The 21198-nt window shown below is 40.8% G+C and overlaps 1 protein-coding gene across 1 annotated transcript; it reads left to right on the plus strand.

The window, feature by feature from the left end:
- The first annotated feature begins 10921 nt into the window (after positions 1–10921).
- LOC120041319 (piggyBac transposable element-derived protein 4-like) lies at positions 10922–20087 on the plus strand. The gene is made up of 2 exons (XM_038986259.1): positions 10922–11103; positions 18401–20087. Exons 1-2 carry the CDS (start codon positions 10922–10924, stop codon positions 20085–20087), a joined length of 1869 nt encoding a protein of 622 aa, XP_038842187.1.
- Positions 20088–21198: the final 1111 nt, after the last annotated feature.

Genomic DNA, 21198 nt, shown 5'->3' on the forward strand with positions numbered 1-21198 from the left:
TTGAAATGACGTGGAAACAACGTTTATTCAACCAGTGGGAGGCTTGTAAATGACCCCAGGAAAGTAGAACAAACAACTCTTCATTGAGACAATGATAAACAGCAATCCGTGGGAGAGTTGTGGTGGATATTATAAAATAAGGATCTGCTGGAGTCCAAGTCAAACCAAGATTCTTTATTTCTGAGCTCAGAGAGAATAACAGTTACACAGCGCAGTGTAGACAGTTTGAATTCCTGAAGCATTGGGTGATGAGCACATATCTTTATAGTTTCCTGTTCCTGGGAGGGACTTTATTCATACAAGGATGCAGGTACAGCTGGTTTGCAACACAGGATGATACTCCCAGGAACAGGAGATTATAATAGGACAGTTTCACAAGGTTAGTCACATACTCAGTTATGTGGACACATACAATTAACATTTTGCATTACAGAGTCTGTGAACATTTTAATTTCATTAAATCATCAGTGGACCAACAATGCAAATGTAAACAATGGAACAAATGCATCACATCCAAATATCACTGTATTATCTGTAGTGCTGGAGGAAAGACACCCAGATAAACACAAACACAGAGTTTAAAAAAGGACCATTTAAACACATGAAATCTGACCTACTCTATACTCAAACTGACATACTCCATATTCAATTCATGTTTTCTAATAAAAACATACAAATATATGTTTGAGTATACTTTGTACAATTCAATTTCATGTGGTAAAAACAGGCAATCATTACCAGTGAACAATATAAGACAACGGGAGCACTGTGTATGTTCTCTGATGAATTTTAAGTCAATGAGATGTGAAATATCATATATATCAATATACACGCTAAAATAAGTAATTTCTCTCTCCTGTGTGGATTCTCTAATGACCTTTAAGTGACTATGATGAGTAATATGTTTTCCCGCAGTCTGAGCTTTTCTAAGCCTTCTCCTCTGTGTGCTGTCTCATGTGTTCTTTCAGGCTTCCTAAAATGGGCAAAACCTTTGCACCCTGGGAGCAGTGGTAAGGCTTCACCACCTGTGTTTTAGCTCATGTGTTTTCAGGTTATGTAAGTGGGTAAAACGCTTTCCACACTGTGAGCAGTGGTAAGGATTCTCCCTTGTGTATTCTCTCATGTCGTTTTAGGTCCCTTAACTGGTTGAAACACTTTCCACACTGGGAGCAGTGGTAAGGCTTCTCCCCAATGTGTATTCTCTCATGTTTTTTCAGGTAGTTTTTCTGTTTAAAACTCTTTCCACACTGTGAGCATTGGTAAGGATTCTCCCCTGTGTGTATTCTCTCATGTCGTTTTAGGTCCCCTAACTGGTTAAAACACTTTCCACACTGGGAGCAGTGATAAGGCTTCTCCCCTGTGTGTATTCTCTCATGTTTTTTCAGGTAGCTTTTCTGGTTAAAACTCTTTCCACACTGGGAGCAGTGGTAGGGCTTCTCCCTTGTGTGTATTTTCTCGTGTTGGTTCAGGTGTCCTTTCTGGTTGAAACTCTTTCCACACTGGGAGCAATGGTAAGGCTTCTCCCCATTGTGTATTCTCTCGTGTTGTTTAAGCTCCCATAAGAGGTAACAACCCTTTCCACACTGGGAGCAGTGGTAAGGCTTTTCCCCTGTGTGTATTCTCTCATGTCGTTTCAGGTCCCCAAACTGGTTAAAACACTTTCCACAGTGGAAACACTGGTGTCGTCTTGCTGGTTTGGACGTCCCTGGCTCTGGTTCCTCTGAGTTTGGTCTTTCTCCTGCCAAAGACAGTGTGTTTTTTAAAATAGAGACCCGAATGAAACCTCCACATAATAAAACGGCCTTGCTACGAGGGTAAATCTTATTGATCCCTCAATAACCTGAGGCCAGTTTTAACAATCTTAGTGTGATTTTAAAAGAAATGTTGTCGAGCTTCCTGGTAATTACTAATAATATGTTTACATTACTTATTTTATTCATTCTGTTTTACAAGTCAGAACACAAAAAACTAAACAGTTCTAGGACACTGAAGACACAGACGTCGCTGGATTCCAATCAAGCACGTGGTTCTAAATATCTAACTTCATAGCTGTATGATACAGAATGTGACCTACGCACTTCCTTAAACATAAAATAACTTAAGAACATAACATCTCCCCGTTTGACACGCTATTTAAAAATGGCCCAGTTTGTTATTTAGACGTTGACACATTTTCAACATTTTGACTGTTACTGATGTCATGACAGTTTGGGTAAAGTAAAAAATACGGTGAGATATTTTGGGTAGACATTCCTAAATCTGATAGTAACTATATATAGTAAGTTTATATACAGCCATATTTTAAAGTCTGAAAAGGCTTGTTCATTCACATGAATTCACTATGACAGCAGATGTTCAAAAAACTGATAGAAACTACACCGTACACAAATGTAAACTCAACATGTAAAGTGTTGGTTCCATGTTTCATGAGCTGAAAAAAAAGATTGAATTTTCCCATATGTACAAAAAGCTAATTTCTCTCAAATTGTGCACAAATTTTCACATCCCTGTTCGTGAACATTTATCCTTTGCGAAGATAATCCATCCATCTGACAGGTGTGGCATATCAAGAATCTGATTTAACAGCATTATCATTACACAGGTGCACCTTGTGCTGGGGACAATAAAAGGCCGCTAAAATGTGCAGTTTTGTCACACAACAATGCCACAGGTGTCTCAGAGGGAGCGGGCAATTGGCATGCTGACTGCAGGAATGTCCACTGGAGCTGTCGCCAGGGAATTTAATGTACAGTACCAGTCAAAAGTTTGGACTCACCTACTCATTCAAGGGGTTTTCTTTATATTTACTATTTTATACATTGTAGAATAATAGTGAAGACATCAAAACTATAAAAAAATACATGGCCTCATGTTGTAACCAAAAAAGGGTTACATCAAAATATATATTAGATTCTTCAAAGTAGCCACCCTTTGCCTTGACGGCTTTGCACACTCTTCTCTCAACCAGCTTCACCTGGAATGCTTTTCCAACAACAGTCTTGAAGGAGTTCCCACATATGCTGAGAACTTGTTGGCTGTCTTCCCTTCACTCTGCGGTCTAACTCATCCCAAACCATTTCAATGTGGTTGAGGTCGGGGGATTGTGGAGGCCAGGTCATCTGATGCAGCACTCCATCACCCTCCGTCTTGGTCAATTAGCCCTTACACCACCTGGAGGTGTGTTGGGTCATTGTCCTGTTGAAAAACAAATGATAGTCTAACTAAGCACAACCCAGATGGGGTGGCATATCGCTGCAGAATGCTGTGGTAGCCATGCTGGTTAAGTGTGCCTTGAATACTAAATAAATCAGTGTCAACAGCAAAGCACACGCACACCATCACACCTTACTAGGAAACCTAGTAGTGGTTTCCTTTAGTAGTGGTGTCCTTTAGTAGTGGTTTCCTTTAGTAGTGGTCTCCTTTAGTAGTGGTCTCCTTTAGTAGTGGTTTCCTTTAGTAGTGGTTTCCTTTAGTAGTGGTTTCCTTTAGTAGTGGTTTCCTTTAGTAGTGGTTTCCTTTAGTAGTGGTTTCCTTTAGTAGTGGTGTCCTTTAGTAGTGGTGTCCTTTAGTAGTGGTTTCCTTTAGTAGTGGTTTCCTTTAGTAGTGGTGTCCTTTAGTAGTGGTGTCCTTTAGTAGTGGTGTCCTTTAGTAGTGGTTTCCTTTAGTAGTGGTTTCCTTTAGTAGTGGTTTCCTTTAGTAGTGGTGTCCTTTAGTAGTGGTGTCCTTTAGTAGTGGTTTCCTTGCAGAAATTCAACCATGAAGGCCTGATTCATGCAGTCTCCTCTGAACAGTTGATGTTGAGATGTGTCTGTTACTTGAACTCTGTAAAGCATTTATTTGGGCTGCAATTTCTGAGGCTAGTAACTCTAATGAACCTATACTTTGCAGAAGAAGTAACTCTGGGTCTTCCATTCCTGTGGTGGTCCTTAAAGTAACGGACTGTTGTTTCTCTTTGCTTATTTGAGCTGTTCTTGACATAATATGGACTTGGTCTTTTACCAAATAGAGCTATCTTCTGTATACCACCCCTACCTTGTCACAACACAACTGATTGGCTCAAAATAATTATGAAGGAAAGAAATTCCACAAATGAACTTCTAACGAGGTACACGTATTAATTGAAATGCATTCCAGGTGACTATCTCATGAAGTTGGTTGAGAGAATGCCAAGAGTGTGCAAAGCTGTCATCAAGGCAAAGGGTGGCTACATTAAGATTTTTTAAATATAAGATATATTTTGATTTGTTTAACACTTTTTTTGGTTACTACATGATTCCATATGTGTTATTTCAGAGTTCATGTCTTCATTATTATTCTACAATGTAGAAAATAGTTTTAAAAAATTAAAAAAGACCCTGGAATGTCAATTTCTGACTGGTACTGTAAATTCCTCTACCATAATTCGCCTCCAACGTTGTTTTAGAGAATTTGGCAGTACGTCCAACCGGCCTCACAACTGCAGACCACATGTAACCACGCCAGCCCAGTACATCCACATCCGGCTTCTTCACCTATGGGAAACTGAGACCAACCACCCGGACAGCTGATGAAACTGAGGAGTATGTCTCTCCGTAATAAAACCCTTTTGTGGCCTGGATCCCCAATGAGTGGGCCTATGCCCTCCCAGGCCCACCAATAGCTGCGCCCCTGCCCAGTCACGCGAAGTCCATAGATTACGGACTAGTGAATTTATTTACATTGACCGATTTCCTTATTTGAACTGTAAATCGTTGAAATTGTTGCATGTTGCGTTTATATTTTTGTTCAGTGCATATATAAACTGTATATAACCATATTATAAAGCATGAAAATACTTATTCAGATGTCATGAATTCACTATGACATCATCATGTTTGGATAGGATTTATGGGTTGACATTTTTTCCCCTCAGACATAAATAAACAATCCAATCCAAAGGCCAAAGCTTTAATAAAATAACAAATTAACTGGCAAAGCAGCAGAACGAGGCCCGCGTAATCCAGCAACATCACTAGTCACGTTTTTGCAGCTGTTTCAGTACAACACTACAGGGAGAGACAGAGGGAGAGGACAAACTCCACTGGACTAGTTTCAATGTATGGAATCACTTTAAAGCATCATTGAGAAATAATGAATTGAAGTTGTAACATTTGTAGACTAGCGGTGAAGAATGTTGGGCCAGTAACCGAAAGGTCTCCGGTTCGAATCCCCACGCCAGCAAGTTGGAAAAATCTGCTGTTCTGAACTTGAGCAAGGCAGTTAATCCCCAACAACCTTGCCTTGAATACTAAATAAATCAGTGTCAACAGCAAAGCACACGCACACCATCACACCTTACTAGGAAACCTAGTAGTGGTTTCCTTTAGTAGTGGTGTCCTTTAGTAGTGGTTTCCTTTAGTAGTGGTCTCCTTTAGTAGTGGTCTCCTTTAGTAGTGGTCTCCTTTAGTAGTGGTCTCCTTTAGTAGTGGTTTCCTTTAGTAGTGGTTTCCTTTAGTAGTGGTTTCCTTTAGTAGTGGTTTCCTTTAGTAGTGGTTTCCTTTAGTAGTGGTGTTCTTTAGTAGTGGTGTCCTTTAGTAGTGGTTTCCTTTAGTAGTGGTTTCCTTTAGTAGTGGTTTCCTTTAGTAGTGGTGTCCTTCCTAGTGCTGGTGACCCTTCCTAGTGCTGGTGGCTCAGCCAAACTGAGCAATAGGGGGAGAAGGGCCTTGGTCAGAGAGGTGACCAAGAACCCGATGGTCACTCTGACAGAGCTCAAGAGTTCCTCTGTGGAAATGGGAGAACCTTCCAGAAGACCAACCATCTCTGCAGCACTCCACCAATTAGGCCTTTATGGTAGAGTGGCCAGACGGAAGCCACTTCTCCGTAAAAGACAAAAGAAAGCCAGCTTGGAGTTAGCCAAAAGGCACCTAAAGGACTTTAGACCATGAGAAACAAGATTCTCTGGTCTGATGAAACCAAGATTGAACTCTTTGGCCTGAATGCCAAGCGTCACATCTGGAAGAAACCTGGCATCATCCATACGGTGAAGCATGGTGGTGGCAGTATCATGCTGTGGGGATGTTTTTCAGTGGCAGGGATGGGAGAGGTTTAGGGTAACTGAAGGATAGGACTGGATGGTCTTCAGAGATAGATGGGAGAGGTTTAGGGTAACTGAAGGTTAGGACTGGATGGTCTTCAGAGATAGATGGGAGAGGTGTAGGGTAACTGAAGGATAGGATTAAAAACAAACTAAATATAACTATTGTAAAATACATTGTGTCCGTAAAATGTACATAGTATGTAGAAGCTGGACGTAGAAGCCTAATAGTTGTTGTGCATTAGTTTACTCTAATTAGGGGATGGATGGTAGGGTTAGTGGAAAACATATTTTTATATACATACAGTGCCTTCGGAAAGTATTCAGGTTTTAGAAATGTTTGTAAATTATTATAAATGTTTGCAAATTATAAATTATTATCAAAAGAAATACTTTATTTACATAAGTTTTCAGACCCTTTGATATGAGACTCGCTCAGGTGCATGCTGTTTCCATTGATCATCCTTGAGATGTTTCTTCAACTTGTGGTAAATTCAATTGATTGGACATGATTTGGAAAGGCACACAACTGTCTATATGAGGTCCCACAGTTCACAGTGCATGTCAGAGCAAAAACCAAGCCACGAGGTCGAAGGAATGGTGCGTAGAGCGCCGACACAGGATTGCTTTCATTGTGCATCTGTAAAAATTTGTGAGTGTTTTAGGTGACAAGCCAACTTTCTTTAGCCTCCTGAGGTTGAAGAGGCTCTGTTGCGCCTTCTTCACCACACTGTGTTCTTGGGGTCCTTCAATGCTGCAGAAGTGTTTTGGTACCCTTCCCAAGATCTGTGCCTCGACGCAATCCTGTCTCGGAGCTATACGAACAATTCCTTCTACCTCATGGCTTGATTTTTGCTCTGACAGTCTCATAGCAAAGGGTCTGAATACTTACTGTTATGTAAATAAGGTATGTTTTTTATCTGATCTTTTATCTTTAAGAAATTCGCTAAATGTTCATAAAACCTGTTTTTGTTTTCTCATATTGGGGTATTGTGTGTAGATTGCTGAATATGTATTTTTTAAATCCATTCTAAAATAAGGCTGTAATTTAACAAAATGTGGAAAAAGTAAAGGGGTCTGAATACTTTCTGAATCCACCGTACAAACATCACATTGAATATTCACCTCACTTTCAAAAAGCTCCATGAGGAAGAAAGGATTCCCAGATGATCTTTTAGATGTTCTGTCTTCAGGATGTTCTGGGTTGATGTCTGTTGGAGAGGGGAGGGGCAGTTGAGTGAGCTGGGGGCCTTTTATTACCCTGCCTCTGGGAGCCTGTCAGCTTGTGACATGATGAGAGAGAGTGAGAGAGGGTCTACCTGTAAGATAGTTAGGCAAATTTAACAATGACTTGCAGGCAGTGGGTTCAGAATAAAAATGACAAAAAAATGAATACAAATTATACCACCACCCAAAAGGGAACTTTAGAGACTGGAAGGGAAAAGGGGCATGAGCTCTACACAGGTAGAGCCGTATCTGTCCATGTTACCTTAAACAAAGCAGGCACTGCTTCATGTGGCCTCACCTACACTCACCTTAATAGCCCATATGCCACTGGGTGAGAGAAATTGTCATAGTTTTAGGGCAACATTATGTGAGGTGTTATTATGTGTTGTTTGCGATGAGCTTTGGTCAATTTAGCTTGGAATATGCCACCCTCTTCAATCTGTCACCTAATCCTACCTAAAGTATTGGCTGTAAGAAGGAAGAGAAAACATAACATCTGGTTGTTTTTTCTCCAATCTGCGTTACCCACTCCAGCCAGCAGATGGCGATATGAGTCTTTCGGGTGATGCGTCTTGCGTGACGTGTATTCTAGTGGACGGGACAGGATGCCTCTTCAACTGCGACAAAAGGCTTCTGATTCAATCAACGCGGTGGTTTGCTAGCGAACATAAAACAGACACATTGAAGCTCTTTAAACCAATCTTGTGTATATTACTCTTAGTGTTTGGCTCATAATTATGTTTACGTATCTACTCGTTCATTTAAACGTAATTTGAGTCTTAAATTAGCAAATGTGTTAAATTGATACTGCACTAGGATAATCGCCCGGACATGAGCTCACTAAACTCGACGGAGAAAGAAGCTCTGGTGAAAGGAGAGGAAGAAGCTTTCAGGATGAGAAAGGAGGAAGAGGAGGCTATCACATTGACAGAAGAGGATGATATTACAGTGAAAGAGGAAGATGGGAGAGAGGTTGTCAGAGTGGAAGAGGAGGAGGTAGAACCTTTCAGAATCAAAAAGGAGGAAGATACCATAACATTGAAAGAAGAGGAAGAACATTTTGTAGTAAAAGAGGAAGAGGAGGCTATCTCAATAAAAGAGGAGGAGAGGGAATTTCCGATTACCACCAGTGAGTACTGTCTTAAAACCAGGGTCACAAACGATGCAGTTGTTGAACTAATGGGGTCTAATTTGTGGAACGTCCCAACAGGAATCTGTTCCAAAATCTTCGTAAAGTACAAGGATGCCAACAAACGCCGCATGCAAAGTAGCATGGTCAATTCACCGAGCTAACACGCTGCCGAATAGGCATCAACTCACCACGTAGCTTATTCTTAATGTTTGTCCGTAGGCTACCAGAGTGGATTAACGTGGTGAGTGAAACACGTAATTAAATAGCCCACTCCCTTCCCGGTGTCTTATTCTGCCGCTAAACAACTTTGTATGCGCCGTTTGTTGGCAACCTTGTTATTTACGAAGTTTTTGGAACATATTCCTGTTGGAACGTTACACAAATTATAAACACCTGAACTAATGTGTGGTTTTAAAGGGGCATTCTACTGAAGTTCTACACTTGAATATGTTGTTCAGTAAGGTAGGAAATGTTTAAGTGCTAATCTGCCATTGGTACATATATTTTTGGAACTTTTAAATTCGATTTATTGAATTCTCTGTGTGGTCTGTATTAAAGTGCACTTAACTTTGCATAACAGGCTTTTAAAATGTAATATTGGTGCATCATTTCTACTTAAAATATCAAAGGGGTGCAAAAAGCCTCCATTTAGTGGAACGACCCTTTTACATTTACAACACAAACAATATTTTACAAAATCATGATGAAAGTGCCCATTTTAAGCCCTTTTTAGACATTCATGCCTCTTGTAAGACCCTATGATTGTAGTAGAAGATCATAAGTTGACTGTCTGTCTGATGTTGTCGTTCACACAGGAGAGAGACATGACTATCGTGGATCCTCTGGGGAGCCTCAACAACATCCTGATGCTGACGAGTCAGAGATGAGTCTTTCCAGATCAGAACACCAGATGGTACAGCTTGGTCTGGTTTAGCATACAGCTTGCTCTATCGGGGTCTGGGCTGGGTTTCTGTAAAGCTCTTCATGACAACAGTGACATCAGCATCCATAATGATATGTGTCTGTGTCCCCTCTTTATGGTTACCAGGACAACGCTAGCACTTCTGTCCTACTGAAGTCCCTATGTCGTGCCTCTCCCGGTAGCGCCTTACTGCTGGGTATGAAGAGGTTGTCTGTGCTGCTGGTGGACTGCAGGAAAACAACGGGGCTGAGTCGAACTGTGAGAGGAGGAGAAGAGAAGAAAGGATCAGATTTGACTCATCAAAGTAAGTAGTTTAGTTTGAACAAATACAATGGTTCTGCTTCTGACTGGTATCTGTTACCAGGACAACCAGCAGAGTTCTGTTAGTTGACAGGAAGATAGACTGGTGGATATGGATGTTATGAATATCATAACACTGAAAAAGGTTTCTGCCAATGAAAAGAGAGAAACCAATTGACCATATAAAACCTTGATGAAAGTTAGCTTTAGAGAGACAGTTATAAGATGATCTGATGTAAGGACAAAAACAGTTCCTAAGAACATTATGGATGTTACATTGCCTGTCCCAGTCAACCCCCCTGTCTTTACAAGACTGTAGAACAGGAAAACCACACTCCATACACTTCAATGTGGTCTGTATTGCTTCATTAACATCTGATCTACTGAACTTGTTAAACATGGAAATACCTGGATTCTTCAGATATTCTAGTCTTAATGGAGGCCTGTAGCACGTACAGATGAAACATTATGGAGTCTTAAAGGAGGACTGTAGCATCTAATGATGGAAAGGGGAAACCTAGTCAGTTGTATAACTGAATGCATTCAACTGAAATGTGTCGAACGCATTGAACCCTCTGAATCAGTGTGGGGGCTGCCTTCATCGATGTCCACGTCATCGGTGCCCGGGGAGCAGTTGTTGTTGGGGATTAACTGCCTTGCTCAAGTTCAGAACAGCAGATTTTTCCAACTTGCTGGCTACAATAGTCATTTACAACATTAACAATGTCTACACTGTGTTTATGATCAAATTGATGTTATTTTAAATGGACAAAAAAATTGCTTTTCTTTCAAAAACAAGGACATTTCTAAGTGACCCCGAACTCTTGAATGGTATTGTATATCCTCACACCATCCATGTTGTAAACAGCGTTCTGCATGAATTCCGACTCAACTTGCAACAAAACAATTTTATGAAATCTAATTTTGTTAGAAATCTAACATTGTTTAACATGGTCAAGTTCGGTTTCTGTGCAATCTTCAGACACTCTAGAAGGCAACCAAACTTGTTTCATCATTCTACATGATGTATTGGCTATACAACACCTGAATTAGCCCATGAAGGGTCTTGGTCCAATGACCACCTATCGTTTTGAAACCTAGCTAGATAGCCAATGAGCTGGGCTTTCCAGCAGTATGTGAATGCCGTTTGTAGGACAAACAGCCATCATGCTGGAGCTGTGCACAACAGAGTTCATTCTCTGGTGAAAGGAAACAGGACGCACTGTAGTTTACGTTTCACAGCAGTTCCTTCTCTTCTACAAACTTCTCAAATCTGAAAAAGTTAAACATGGCTACTAAGAGTGTAAAAGCTAAATCTCAGTCCAAGTATAAACATTTTGATGATATTATTGCAGAAATTGACCAGGAGAGTGACACAGAAGGAATGGATGAGGACTCTCTGAGTGACCACAGTTATGATTCCAGCGCAGAAGAAATGTTTTTGGAAGGAAAAGATCCACTTTTAGACCAGTAAGTAAAAAAAGGTTTTTGCTTCTCATGCTAATGCAGTTGTTTAAATGGTCGCATATTCATTTGATATTATATATATATATATTTTTATATATATATATTTATATACACAGTCGAAGTTTACATGCACTTAGGTTGGAGTCATTATAACTCGTTTTTCAAACACTCCACAAATTTGTTGTTAACTTCTTGCGACTACAGGGGGTGCTGTTTTCTCATTAGCATAATTGCATTACAGATTAAACGGCTTCCTACTAAATTCTTTATCGTACAATATGCATATTATTACTATTATTGGATAGAAAACAGTCTCTAGTTTCTATAGGCGTTGGAATTTTGTCTCTGAGTGGAACAGAACTCATTCTACAGCAATTTCCCTGACATGGAGTCAGATTTCACACATTTTGGCCCCTGATCTGGAGTCAGTTTAAAGGCCACTGTGAACGCTATCAGGATACGGACACTGCTTACGTCTTCCCCTGGATGCCTTTACGTGATGACGATTTGAATGGTATCGATTGCGCAATCACAGCCCCTATAAAACAAAAACACGTGTAGGTAGGCACTCCTTTCCAGCTGCGTCGGACGCACGGTGGGCACCGACCCGTTCTTTTTCCAAGCATTAGTGTAGCCAGTTATATTTCTCCGGTCATGTTTCTACTCGTTATAGGAGTTAAAAACATCATAAGGTAGTTAATTTAACTTCTTGCGACTACAGGGGGTGCTGTTCCGAATTAGCATTTTGTCGTCTCCAAATTAAACTGCCTAGTACTCAATTCTTGCTCGTACAATATGCATATTATTAATTCTATTGGATAGAAAACACTTTCTAGTTTCATACAAAGTTGGAATGATGTCTGTGGGTGACCCAGAACTCTTTCTACAGCGAAATCCATGACAGACAGTGAAAGGTCTGAGAGCGAAGCTCTGATTTCAGATCAGTTTTAAAAGTCTGTGTATATCCTATGGAACGACACGAACTGCACCCGCCTTCCCCTGGATGTCAGTAACCAATGAGAAGTGGAATGGGCCTTCTGCGTAGCTCTCAGAGGTTATAAAGGACCAAGGAGTGAGGGTAGCCCCCCTTTCGACGCTCGCCTTTACGCAGGAAGACACCTCCGGATGCCATTTTCAAAGGCTCGGTTATCAACGTAAAATGTATCCGTCTGTAATTTAATTCGATATAGGACTTAGAAACATCATAAGGTAGTTAATTTAAACCGTTTTATAGCAATTTATATCCGTTTAGTGCGATTTTGATGCATTTCTATGTGAAGCACCGGGCACATTTCGGGGTCCCGGTCGAACGTTAGCGGGCATTTAGACGGACAAAGGACATCTTTCGACCAAAAGAAGATTAAACCCAAGAAAGAATACATTGCCCAAGAATCTGATGGAAGAACAGCTCAAAGTAAGCAATATTTAATATGATAAATCGTTGTTCTGTCGAAATATTTTAAACGCATATTTCGCCATTTTGTTTGTTATCGCGTCACTTGGCGAACCCTGTATTGAAAAGTAAGGATAATTTTAAAAATGTAAGTCAGCGGTTGCATTAAGAACTAATTTGTCTTTCGATTCCTGTCAACCCTGTATTTTTTAGTCAAGTATATGATTAGCTTTCAATTAAACTAGATCACTCTGATAGATGACGTCAGACATATTGAGGCTTGATTTCCTAGTATTTTCATTCTATAACCACGGTTTTGTATGGCTAAATATGCACCTTTTCGAACAAACTGTATATGTATGTTGTAAAATGATGTTACAGGAGTGTCATCGGAAGAATTCTGAGAAGGTTAGTGAAAAAATTAATATATTTTGGCGATGATAACGTTATAGCTCCCTTTGCCTTGAATTCATGCTCTACTAACGTTTGTACATGTGGTATGCTAACTTATCGATTTATTGTGTTTTCGCTGAAAAACGCTTAGAAAATCTGAAATATGGTCTGAAATCACAAGAACTGTGTCTTTCCATTGCTATGCTTTGTCTATTTTTATGAAATGTTTTATGATGAGTAAATTGGTCATACACGTTGCTCTATCTAGTAATTCTAGTCGATTTGTGATGGTCGGTGCAATTGTAAACTGTGATTTCTACCTGAAATATGCACTTTTTTCTAACAACACCTATCCTATACCATAAATATGTTATCAGACTGTCATCTGATGAGTTTTTTTCTTGGTTTGTTGCTATCAATATCTTAGTTTAGCCGAATTGGTGATAGCTAGTGGTGGAGAGAGAAAATGGTGGACAAAGAAAGATGGTGTATTTTGCTAACGTGGTTAGCTAATAGATTTACATATTGTGTCTTCCCTGTAAAACATTTTAAAAAACAGAAATGATGGGTTTATTCACAAGATCTGTATCTTTCATCTGGTGTCTTGGACTTGTGATTTAATGATATTTAGATGCTACTATTTACTTGTGAAGCTATGCTAGCGATGCTAATCAGTGTGGGGGGGGTGGGGGGTGATCCCGGATACGGGGTTGAGGTTCGGTAAAGGTTAAACCGTTTTATAGCAATTTATATCCGTTTAGTGCGATTTTGGGACATTTATTTCTGTGACACTTTCAAGCGCCGGGCAGGTTTCCAGTTCATGCCGAACGCAGTTGGCATTTCCACATGGCAAGAGGACAGCTTTCGACCAAAAGACGATTAGACCCAAGAAAGGATTCTTTGCCCAAGATTCTGATGGAAGAACAGCTCAAAGTAGGAACAATTTATTATGATAAATCGTGTTTCTGTCGAGAAATGTTAATCGCTTATGACGCCATTTTGTTTGACGTAGCTTCGCTTGGCGCAAACTGTATTGAAAAGTAAGGATAATTTAAAAAATGTAAATCAGCGATTGTATTAAGAATTAAATTGTCTATCAATCGCTGTCCACCCTATATTTTTTAGTCACGTTTATGAGTATTTATGTATAGACTAGATCACTGTCTAATATGGCGCAGGACATTTTCTGACCAGCTGGGCTACTTTTCTCATTGTCTAACCATGATTTTGGTGGCTAAATATGCACATTTTCGAACAAACTGTATATGTATGTTGTAATGTGATGTTACAGGAGTGTCATCTGAAGAATTCTGAGAAGGTTAGTGAAAAAATTAATATATTTTGGCGATGTTTACGTTATCGCTCTCTTTGGCTAGAATCAATGCTCTGGTAACGTTTGCATATGTGGTATGCTAATATAACGATTTATTGTGTTTTCGCTGTAAGACACTTAGAAAATCTGAAATATTGTCTGTATTCACAGGATCTGTGTCTTTCGATTAGTGTATGCTGTGTATTTTTACGAAATGTTTGATGATTAGTAATTAGGTAAACACGTTGCTCATTGTATTTATTCTAGTCCATTTGTGACGGTGGGTGCAATTGTAAACTCTGATATCTACCTGAAATATGCACATTTTTCTAACAAAACCTATCCTATACCATAAATATGTTATCAGACTGTCATCTGATTAGGTTTTTTCTTGGTTAGTGGCTATCAATATCTTAGTTTAGCCGAATTAGTGATAGCTACTGGTGTTGAGAAAAAATGGTGGACAAAGAAAAAGGGTGTCTTAGGCTAACATGGTTAGCTAATAGATTTACATATTTTGTCTTCCCTGTAAAACATTTTAAAAATCTGAAATGGTGACTTTATTCACAAGATCTGTATCTTTCATTAGGTGTCTTGGACTTGTGATTTAATGATATTTAGATGCTACTATTTAATTGTGACGCTATGCTAGCGATGCTAATCAGTGTGGGGGGGGGTGGGGGGTGCTCCCGGATCCGGGGTAGAGGCTCGTTAGAGGTTAATGTTAACCTCACTAGGGTATGTGGGACGGTAGCGTCCCACCTCGTCAACAGCCAGTGAAACTGCCGGGCGCCAAATTCAAAAGAGAAATCCCATAATTTAAATTCCTCAAACATACAAGTATTTCACACTATTTTAAAGATACACCTGTTGTAAATCCAGCCAAAGTGTCCGATTTCAAAAAGGTTTTACGACGAAAGCACACCAAACGATTATGTTAGGTTAGAGCCAAGTCACAGAAAAATACAGCCATTTTTCCAGCCAAAGAGAGGAGTAACAAAAAGCAGAAATAGAGGTAAAATTAACTTCTCTTAACTACTGATCCCGGATCCGGGTTTGAAAATAGACAACATACGGTGATCGCCACAAATAGTCATATTAAACATTCCTGAAAATACAAGTGTCTCACATGCTTCAAAAGCCTAGAATCTTGCTAATCCAACTGCGTTGTCAAATTTAAAAAAGGATTTACTGCGAAAGAATAGGATGCGATTATCTGAGCTCAGCGCTCCATAACAAACTACTTTTGCAACCAGCACAGGCGTAACATTATCACAGATTGCGTTGAAATAAATCGTTTACCTTTGAAGATTTTGCTCTGTTTGCAATCCCAAGGCTCATTTTTACACAATGAATGGTCTTTTGTTCGGTTGAATCCATTTTTTATAGCCTAACACGAAACATTTTGTGAACGCTTATGTCGTTGAATTTCATTAAATTTTCGACGAAACATCCGACCTAAATACACTGACTAAACCTGACGTTATCCAGTCATGTTTGGTTTCCTTGCAATCAACTGTTTGTTTGTAACACAACCAAACTTGATGGGTCATTTCGCGGGACGTATTGAGCCGAAAAAAACGATTGGAAGACAACGAGTAACGAGCTCATTGTGCACCAATTATATGACCACTGTCTCGTTGATTGACTGTATTTTAACCCAATGACCACTCATCGTCTTGAAATCTAGCTGGGTAGATAGTGCCATTTACCTCTGTTCATTGGCTATCAAATGGTTCTTTGTTTGAAGACCAACCCATACATGAAACGCAGGCGTAACGAGTGTCTTTTACCTTTGCGTTTAGAACTGGAAGGAAGGAAAGTTATTACGCACAGCAGTATTTCGGCAACTTGCATCTTCAGCTGTTTATTTATCCAACATCATGGCGAATAAGTCAGGGAAAGCTAAATCTAAGACTAGATATACGAATGTAGACAACATCTTTGAGAAAATTGATCGTGAAAGTGATACAGAACTGTTTTTTGAGGAAGACTCCATTAGCGATCACTCCTATGATTCTGAAACTGAGGCCTATTTTTTTGAACGGAGAGGACATTGTTTTAGACTGGTAAGTTGTTGTCACGCTAATGCCGTTGTTTGAAATTAATAATATAAAATATTATTTGTGATTGTTTTTACATTTTATTTGCAATAAAAAGGTAATGGAATGTGTAAAGTACACGTTGGCTATTCATTGTGAGTGAGGATACATTTGTATGTATGTGAACGACCCATAGCCTATGTTTGTGTGTATATATACAGTGGGGAGATCAAGTATTTGATACACTGCCGATTTTGCAGGTTTTCCTACTTACAAAGCATGTAGAGGTCTGTCATTTTTATCATAGGTACACTTCAACTGTGAGAGACGGAATCTAAAACAAAAATCCAGAAAATCACATTGTATGATTTTTAAGTAATTAATTTGCATTTTATTGCATGACATAAGTATTTGATACATCAGAAAAGCAGAACATAATATTTGGTACAGAACCCTTTGTTGGCAATTACAGAGATCATACGTTTCCTGTAGTTCTTGACCAGGTTTGCACACACTGCAGCAGGGTGTTTTGGCCCACTCCTCCATACAGACCTTCTCCGGATCCTTCAGGTTTCGGGGCTGTCGCTGGGCAATACGGACTTTCAGCTCCCTCCAAAGATTTTCTATTGGGTTCAGGTCTGGAGACTGGCTAGGCCACTCCAGGACCTTAAGATGCTTCTTACGGAGCCACTCCTTAGTTGCCCTGGCTGTGTGTTTCGGGTCGTTGTCATGCTGGAAGACCCAGCCACGACCCATCTTCAATGCTCTTACTGAGGGAAGGAGGTTGTTGGCCAAGATCTCGCGATACATGGCCCCATCCATCCTCCCCTCAATACGGTGTAGTCGTCCTGTCCCCTTTGCAGAAAAGCATCCCCAAAGAATGATGTTTCTACCTCCATGCTTCACGGTTGGGGTGGTGTTCTTGGGGTTGTACTCATCCTTCTTCTTCCTCCAAACACGGCGAGTGGAGTTTAGACCAAAAAGCTCTATTTTTGTCTCATCAGACCACATGACCTTCTCCCATTCCTCCTCTGGATCATCCAGATGGTCATTGGCAAACTTCAGACGGGCCTGGACATGCGCTGGCTTGAGCAGGGGGACCTTGCCTGCACTGCAGGATTTTAATCCATGACTGCGTAGTGTGGTGCTAATGGTTTTCTTTGAGACTGTGGTCTCAGCTCTCTTCAGGTCATTGACCAGGTCTTGCCGTATATTTCTGGGCTGATCCCTCACCCTCCCCATGATCATTGATGCCCCACGAGGTGAGATCTTGCATGGAGCCCCAGACCGAGGGTGATTGACCGTCATCTTGAACTTCCATTTTCTAATAATTGCGCCAACAGTTGTTGCATTCTCACCAAGCTGCTTGCCTATTGTCCTGTAGCCCATCCCAGCCTTGTGCAGGTCTACAATTTTATCCCTGATGTCCTTACACAGCTCTCTGGTCTTGACCATTGTGGAGAGGTTGGAGTCTGTTTGATTGAGTGTGTGGACAGGTGTCTTTTATACAGGTAACGAGTTCAAACAGGTGCAGTTAATACAGGTAATGAGTGGAGAACAGGAGGGCTTCTTAAAGAAAAACTAACAGGTCTGTGAGAGCCGGAATTCTTACTGGTTGGTAGGTGATCAAATACTTATGTCATGCAATAAAATGCAAATTAATTACTTAAAATCATACAATGTGATTTTCTGGATTTTTGTTTTAGATTCCGTCTTTCACATTTGAAGTGTACCTATGATAAAAATGACAGACCTCTACATGCTTTGTAAGTAGGAAAACCTGCAAAATCGGCAGTGTATCAAATACTTGTTCTCCCCAATGTGTGTGTATATATATATATATATATATATATATATATATAAAAATTGAATGGAGTAGAATGTAACAGCAAACCCATACATCTCAACAGAGCCAGCATGCTTTCTCTAATTAGGCTATATATTACGGTTAGAGGTTAGAGGGAGCATGGCCGAGGCGCGTGTGTCTGTTGCTACACCCCACCCCCACATGAAATGGCCTATTTGAGGCAGGCCCACAAAATGGCCAAAGTGAAATGGAACAGCACTTTATGTTCCCTGTACTCTATATATATGTTTATTATACCTGTTGATACAGGGCTCATATGTGAAACTATTCTAACTGAACATTTTCATTCACAGTGGCACTGATTCCGACTGGGAGCCCCCAGCGCCAACTTGTTCATCCAGCTGGACCCCTGCTGTCTCTGGGCCATCTACAGGTGTGAAGGCACCGACAAAGAAGCGGAAGAGGGGAAGTGTGCCACCTGCTAACAAAGGGACAGAAGGGCGTTGGCACACTGTCCTAGAAGATGATGTGGAGCCACGCCAACCAACTTTTCGGCCGAAAAGGAAGCCAGGACCTCAGGTGAACTCGACCACAACTTACAGCCCCCTTCAGCTTTTTCAGTTGTTTTTCACACAATCCGTTGTAGATTCGCTTGTGTCTAACACGAATAAGTATGGGAAGAAGAAGCAGGCAGGCAAAAAGGTAGCATGGAAGCCCATATCCATGTCAGACTTTTTCTGCTACCTTTCACTGGTCATCTACATGGGGCTGGTGAAGCTGAAAAGCCTGACGGACTACTGGAAAACGTCATCACTCTACCAACTGCCTTTCCCCATGACTGTTATGTCCTGCAAAAGGTTTCTGGTTCTTTCACAGGCGCTTCATATCAGTGACCCAAAGGTTGATGAAGAGAATGACAAGAAGAGAGGCACAGCAACGTTTGATAGACTGTGCAAAATAAAACCTCTCTACTCCAGTATTGTTGAGGCCTGCAAGACGTACTTTCAGCCAGCCCAGAACGTGTCAATCGATGAGAGGATGGTAGCCTCAAAGGCCAGAATTGGCCTCAAACAATACATGCGAAACAAACCAACCAAGTGGGGTTACAAGCTGTTTGTGTTGGCTGATTCTGTGTGTGCCTACACATGCAATTTTTTGGTCTATGAGGGGAGGAACAGTTTTGCTACCGGTAAGGGACTTGGCTATGACTCTGTAATGGAGTTATTGGATTTTCAACTGCTAGGGAAGGGCTACAAACTTTTTGTGGATAACTTCTACACAAGCCCTACCCTGTTTGCAGACCTTAGGAAGCGGGAAGTGTGGGCTTGTGGCACCATTCGTACCAACAGGGTGGGCTTTCCGAAGACGAAGGTGAACGACATGCCTGAGCAGGCTGAGCGGGGGACCATGCGATGGATCCGTGAAGATGGCCTGCTTTTTGTAAAGTGGATGGATACCAGAGAGGTGGTGATGTGCACAACAATCCACAAGTCCTTCAATGGGGATCATGTTGTCAGGCGTGTGAAGGACGGGGTATGGACCACCAAAAATGTTCCCATTCCAGCTGCAGTAAAGGACTACAACAAGAGCATGGGAGGTGTGGACCTATCAGATGCGCTGATAGGCTATTACAATGTTCTCCATAAGACAATGAAATGGTACAAGACCTTCTTCTATCATTTCATCGACATTGCTGTGGTGAATGCATTCATCCTACACAAGGAAATGGCTAAGAGCTGTGGAAAGCCCTTCCTCTCACAGAAAGCCTTCAGAGAGCAGCTCATCAAGGAGCTTGCTGGCTACAGCACCACTGCACCACGCCCTGTCCCTTCTGCTCCTGCCACAAGTGTTCATCTGCCCAAATATATTTGTGCAGGCATAGATGTGCCTAAGGGCCAAAAGGGCACAGCATGGAGGCGTTGCTGTGTTGTTTGCAAGAGGAAGTCCCCCATCACCTGCACCACATGCTCGGTGACCCTCTGCTTTACATCAGAAAGAGACTGCTATGGCATCTGGCATCAGCAGCAGAATATTGTGTAGAGCTTTGGCAAAGCGGGTGGGGTTATATCCTTCCTGTTTGGCCCTGTCCGGGGGTCTCATCGGATGGGGCCACAGTGTCTCCTGACCCCTCCAGTATTTATGCTGCAGTAGTTTTCTATTAACAGTGTGATTTAGAGCAAAAACCAGGAAAACAGGGACAAATCAGAAACCTGGAAAACCTAAACGGAGAAAATGGAATTGGGTAAAGAAATATATATATAAATTGATAGAGATGTTATATATAGATAGAGATGTTATAGAGCCCTAAATAATGTAGAAATGTTATCTTATTACTGGATTATCTAGGGATAGTGTAGAGTAACAGCTGTGTCCTGAAGTGACCTTTAACCTCCCTGCTCCTCAATACTTCTTCCACTGGATCAAAGCTTCAGCCAAGTAGGATACATGATAGTGGCAACACATGGAGTAGGGTTGGATATAGTCATGGTAGGATATATGATAGTGGCAACACATGGAGTTGGGTTGGATATAGTCATGGTAGGATATATGATAGTGGCAACACATGGAGTTGGGTTGGATATAGTCATGGTAGGATACATGATAGTGGCAACACATGGAGTAGGGTTTGATATAGTCATGGTAGGATACATGATAGTGATAACACATGGAGTAGGGTTTGATATAGTCATGGTAGGATACATGATAGTGATAACACATGGAGTAGGGTTTGATATAGTCATGGTAAGCAAAATACTTTTCTCAATATATTGTGCAGCTTTCTGTTGCAGGATCTTTTTATGGGGGGGTGCCCTTTTTTGTTTACACATCACACACATGGTTATGGGCTTAAAAAAGAAGACACCAGTACCATGTCAGATACAGTTTAAATGTATTCATATTTGAATTTGCATCCCAATATGACACTTTAAATACATCACAGAAGACTGAAATGTAACAAAATTCCTATTGTGTTTATTGAGCTGTACACTGAGATGCTCAGTTGGTCAATATTCCCCTCCAGTGATTCTCCAACATCTTGTCAACATGTGCCCCAAAAATGGATCAGATATCTAATACCAGTCTATCTTTATAGACATGTATCCATAATAAGACTTAGGCCTCCCATATAGTCTGCAGAAACCTCTCCAAA

Source organism: Salvelinus namaycush, unplaced genomic scaffold, assembly GCF_016432855.1.
Source record: "Salvelinus namaycush isolate Seneca unplaced genomic scaffold, SaNama_1.0 Scaffold439, whole genome shotgun sequence".
NCBI classification, from domain to species: domain Eukaryota; kingdom Metazoa; phylum Chordata; class Actinopteri; order Salmoniformes; family Salmonidae; genus Salvelinus; species Salvelinus namaycush.

Bases quoted from the DNA above. Each gene is read 5' to 3' on its own strand.
- LOC120041319 (XM_038986259.1), top strand. From the start codon at position 10,922: ATGGCTACTAAGAGTGTAAAAGCTAAATCTCAGTCCAAGTATAAACAT. The intron at 11,104-18,400 runs GTAAGTAAAAAA...TTTCATTCACAG, and splicing joins AAAGATCCACTTTTAGACCA to TGGCACTGATTCCGACTGGG.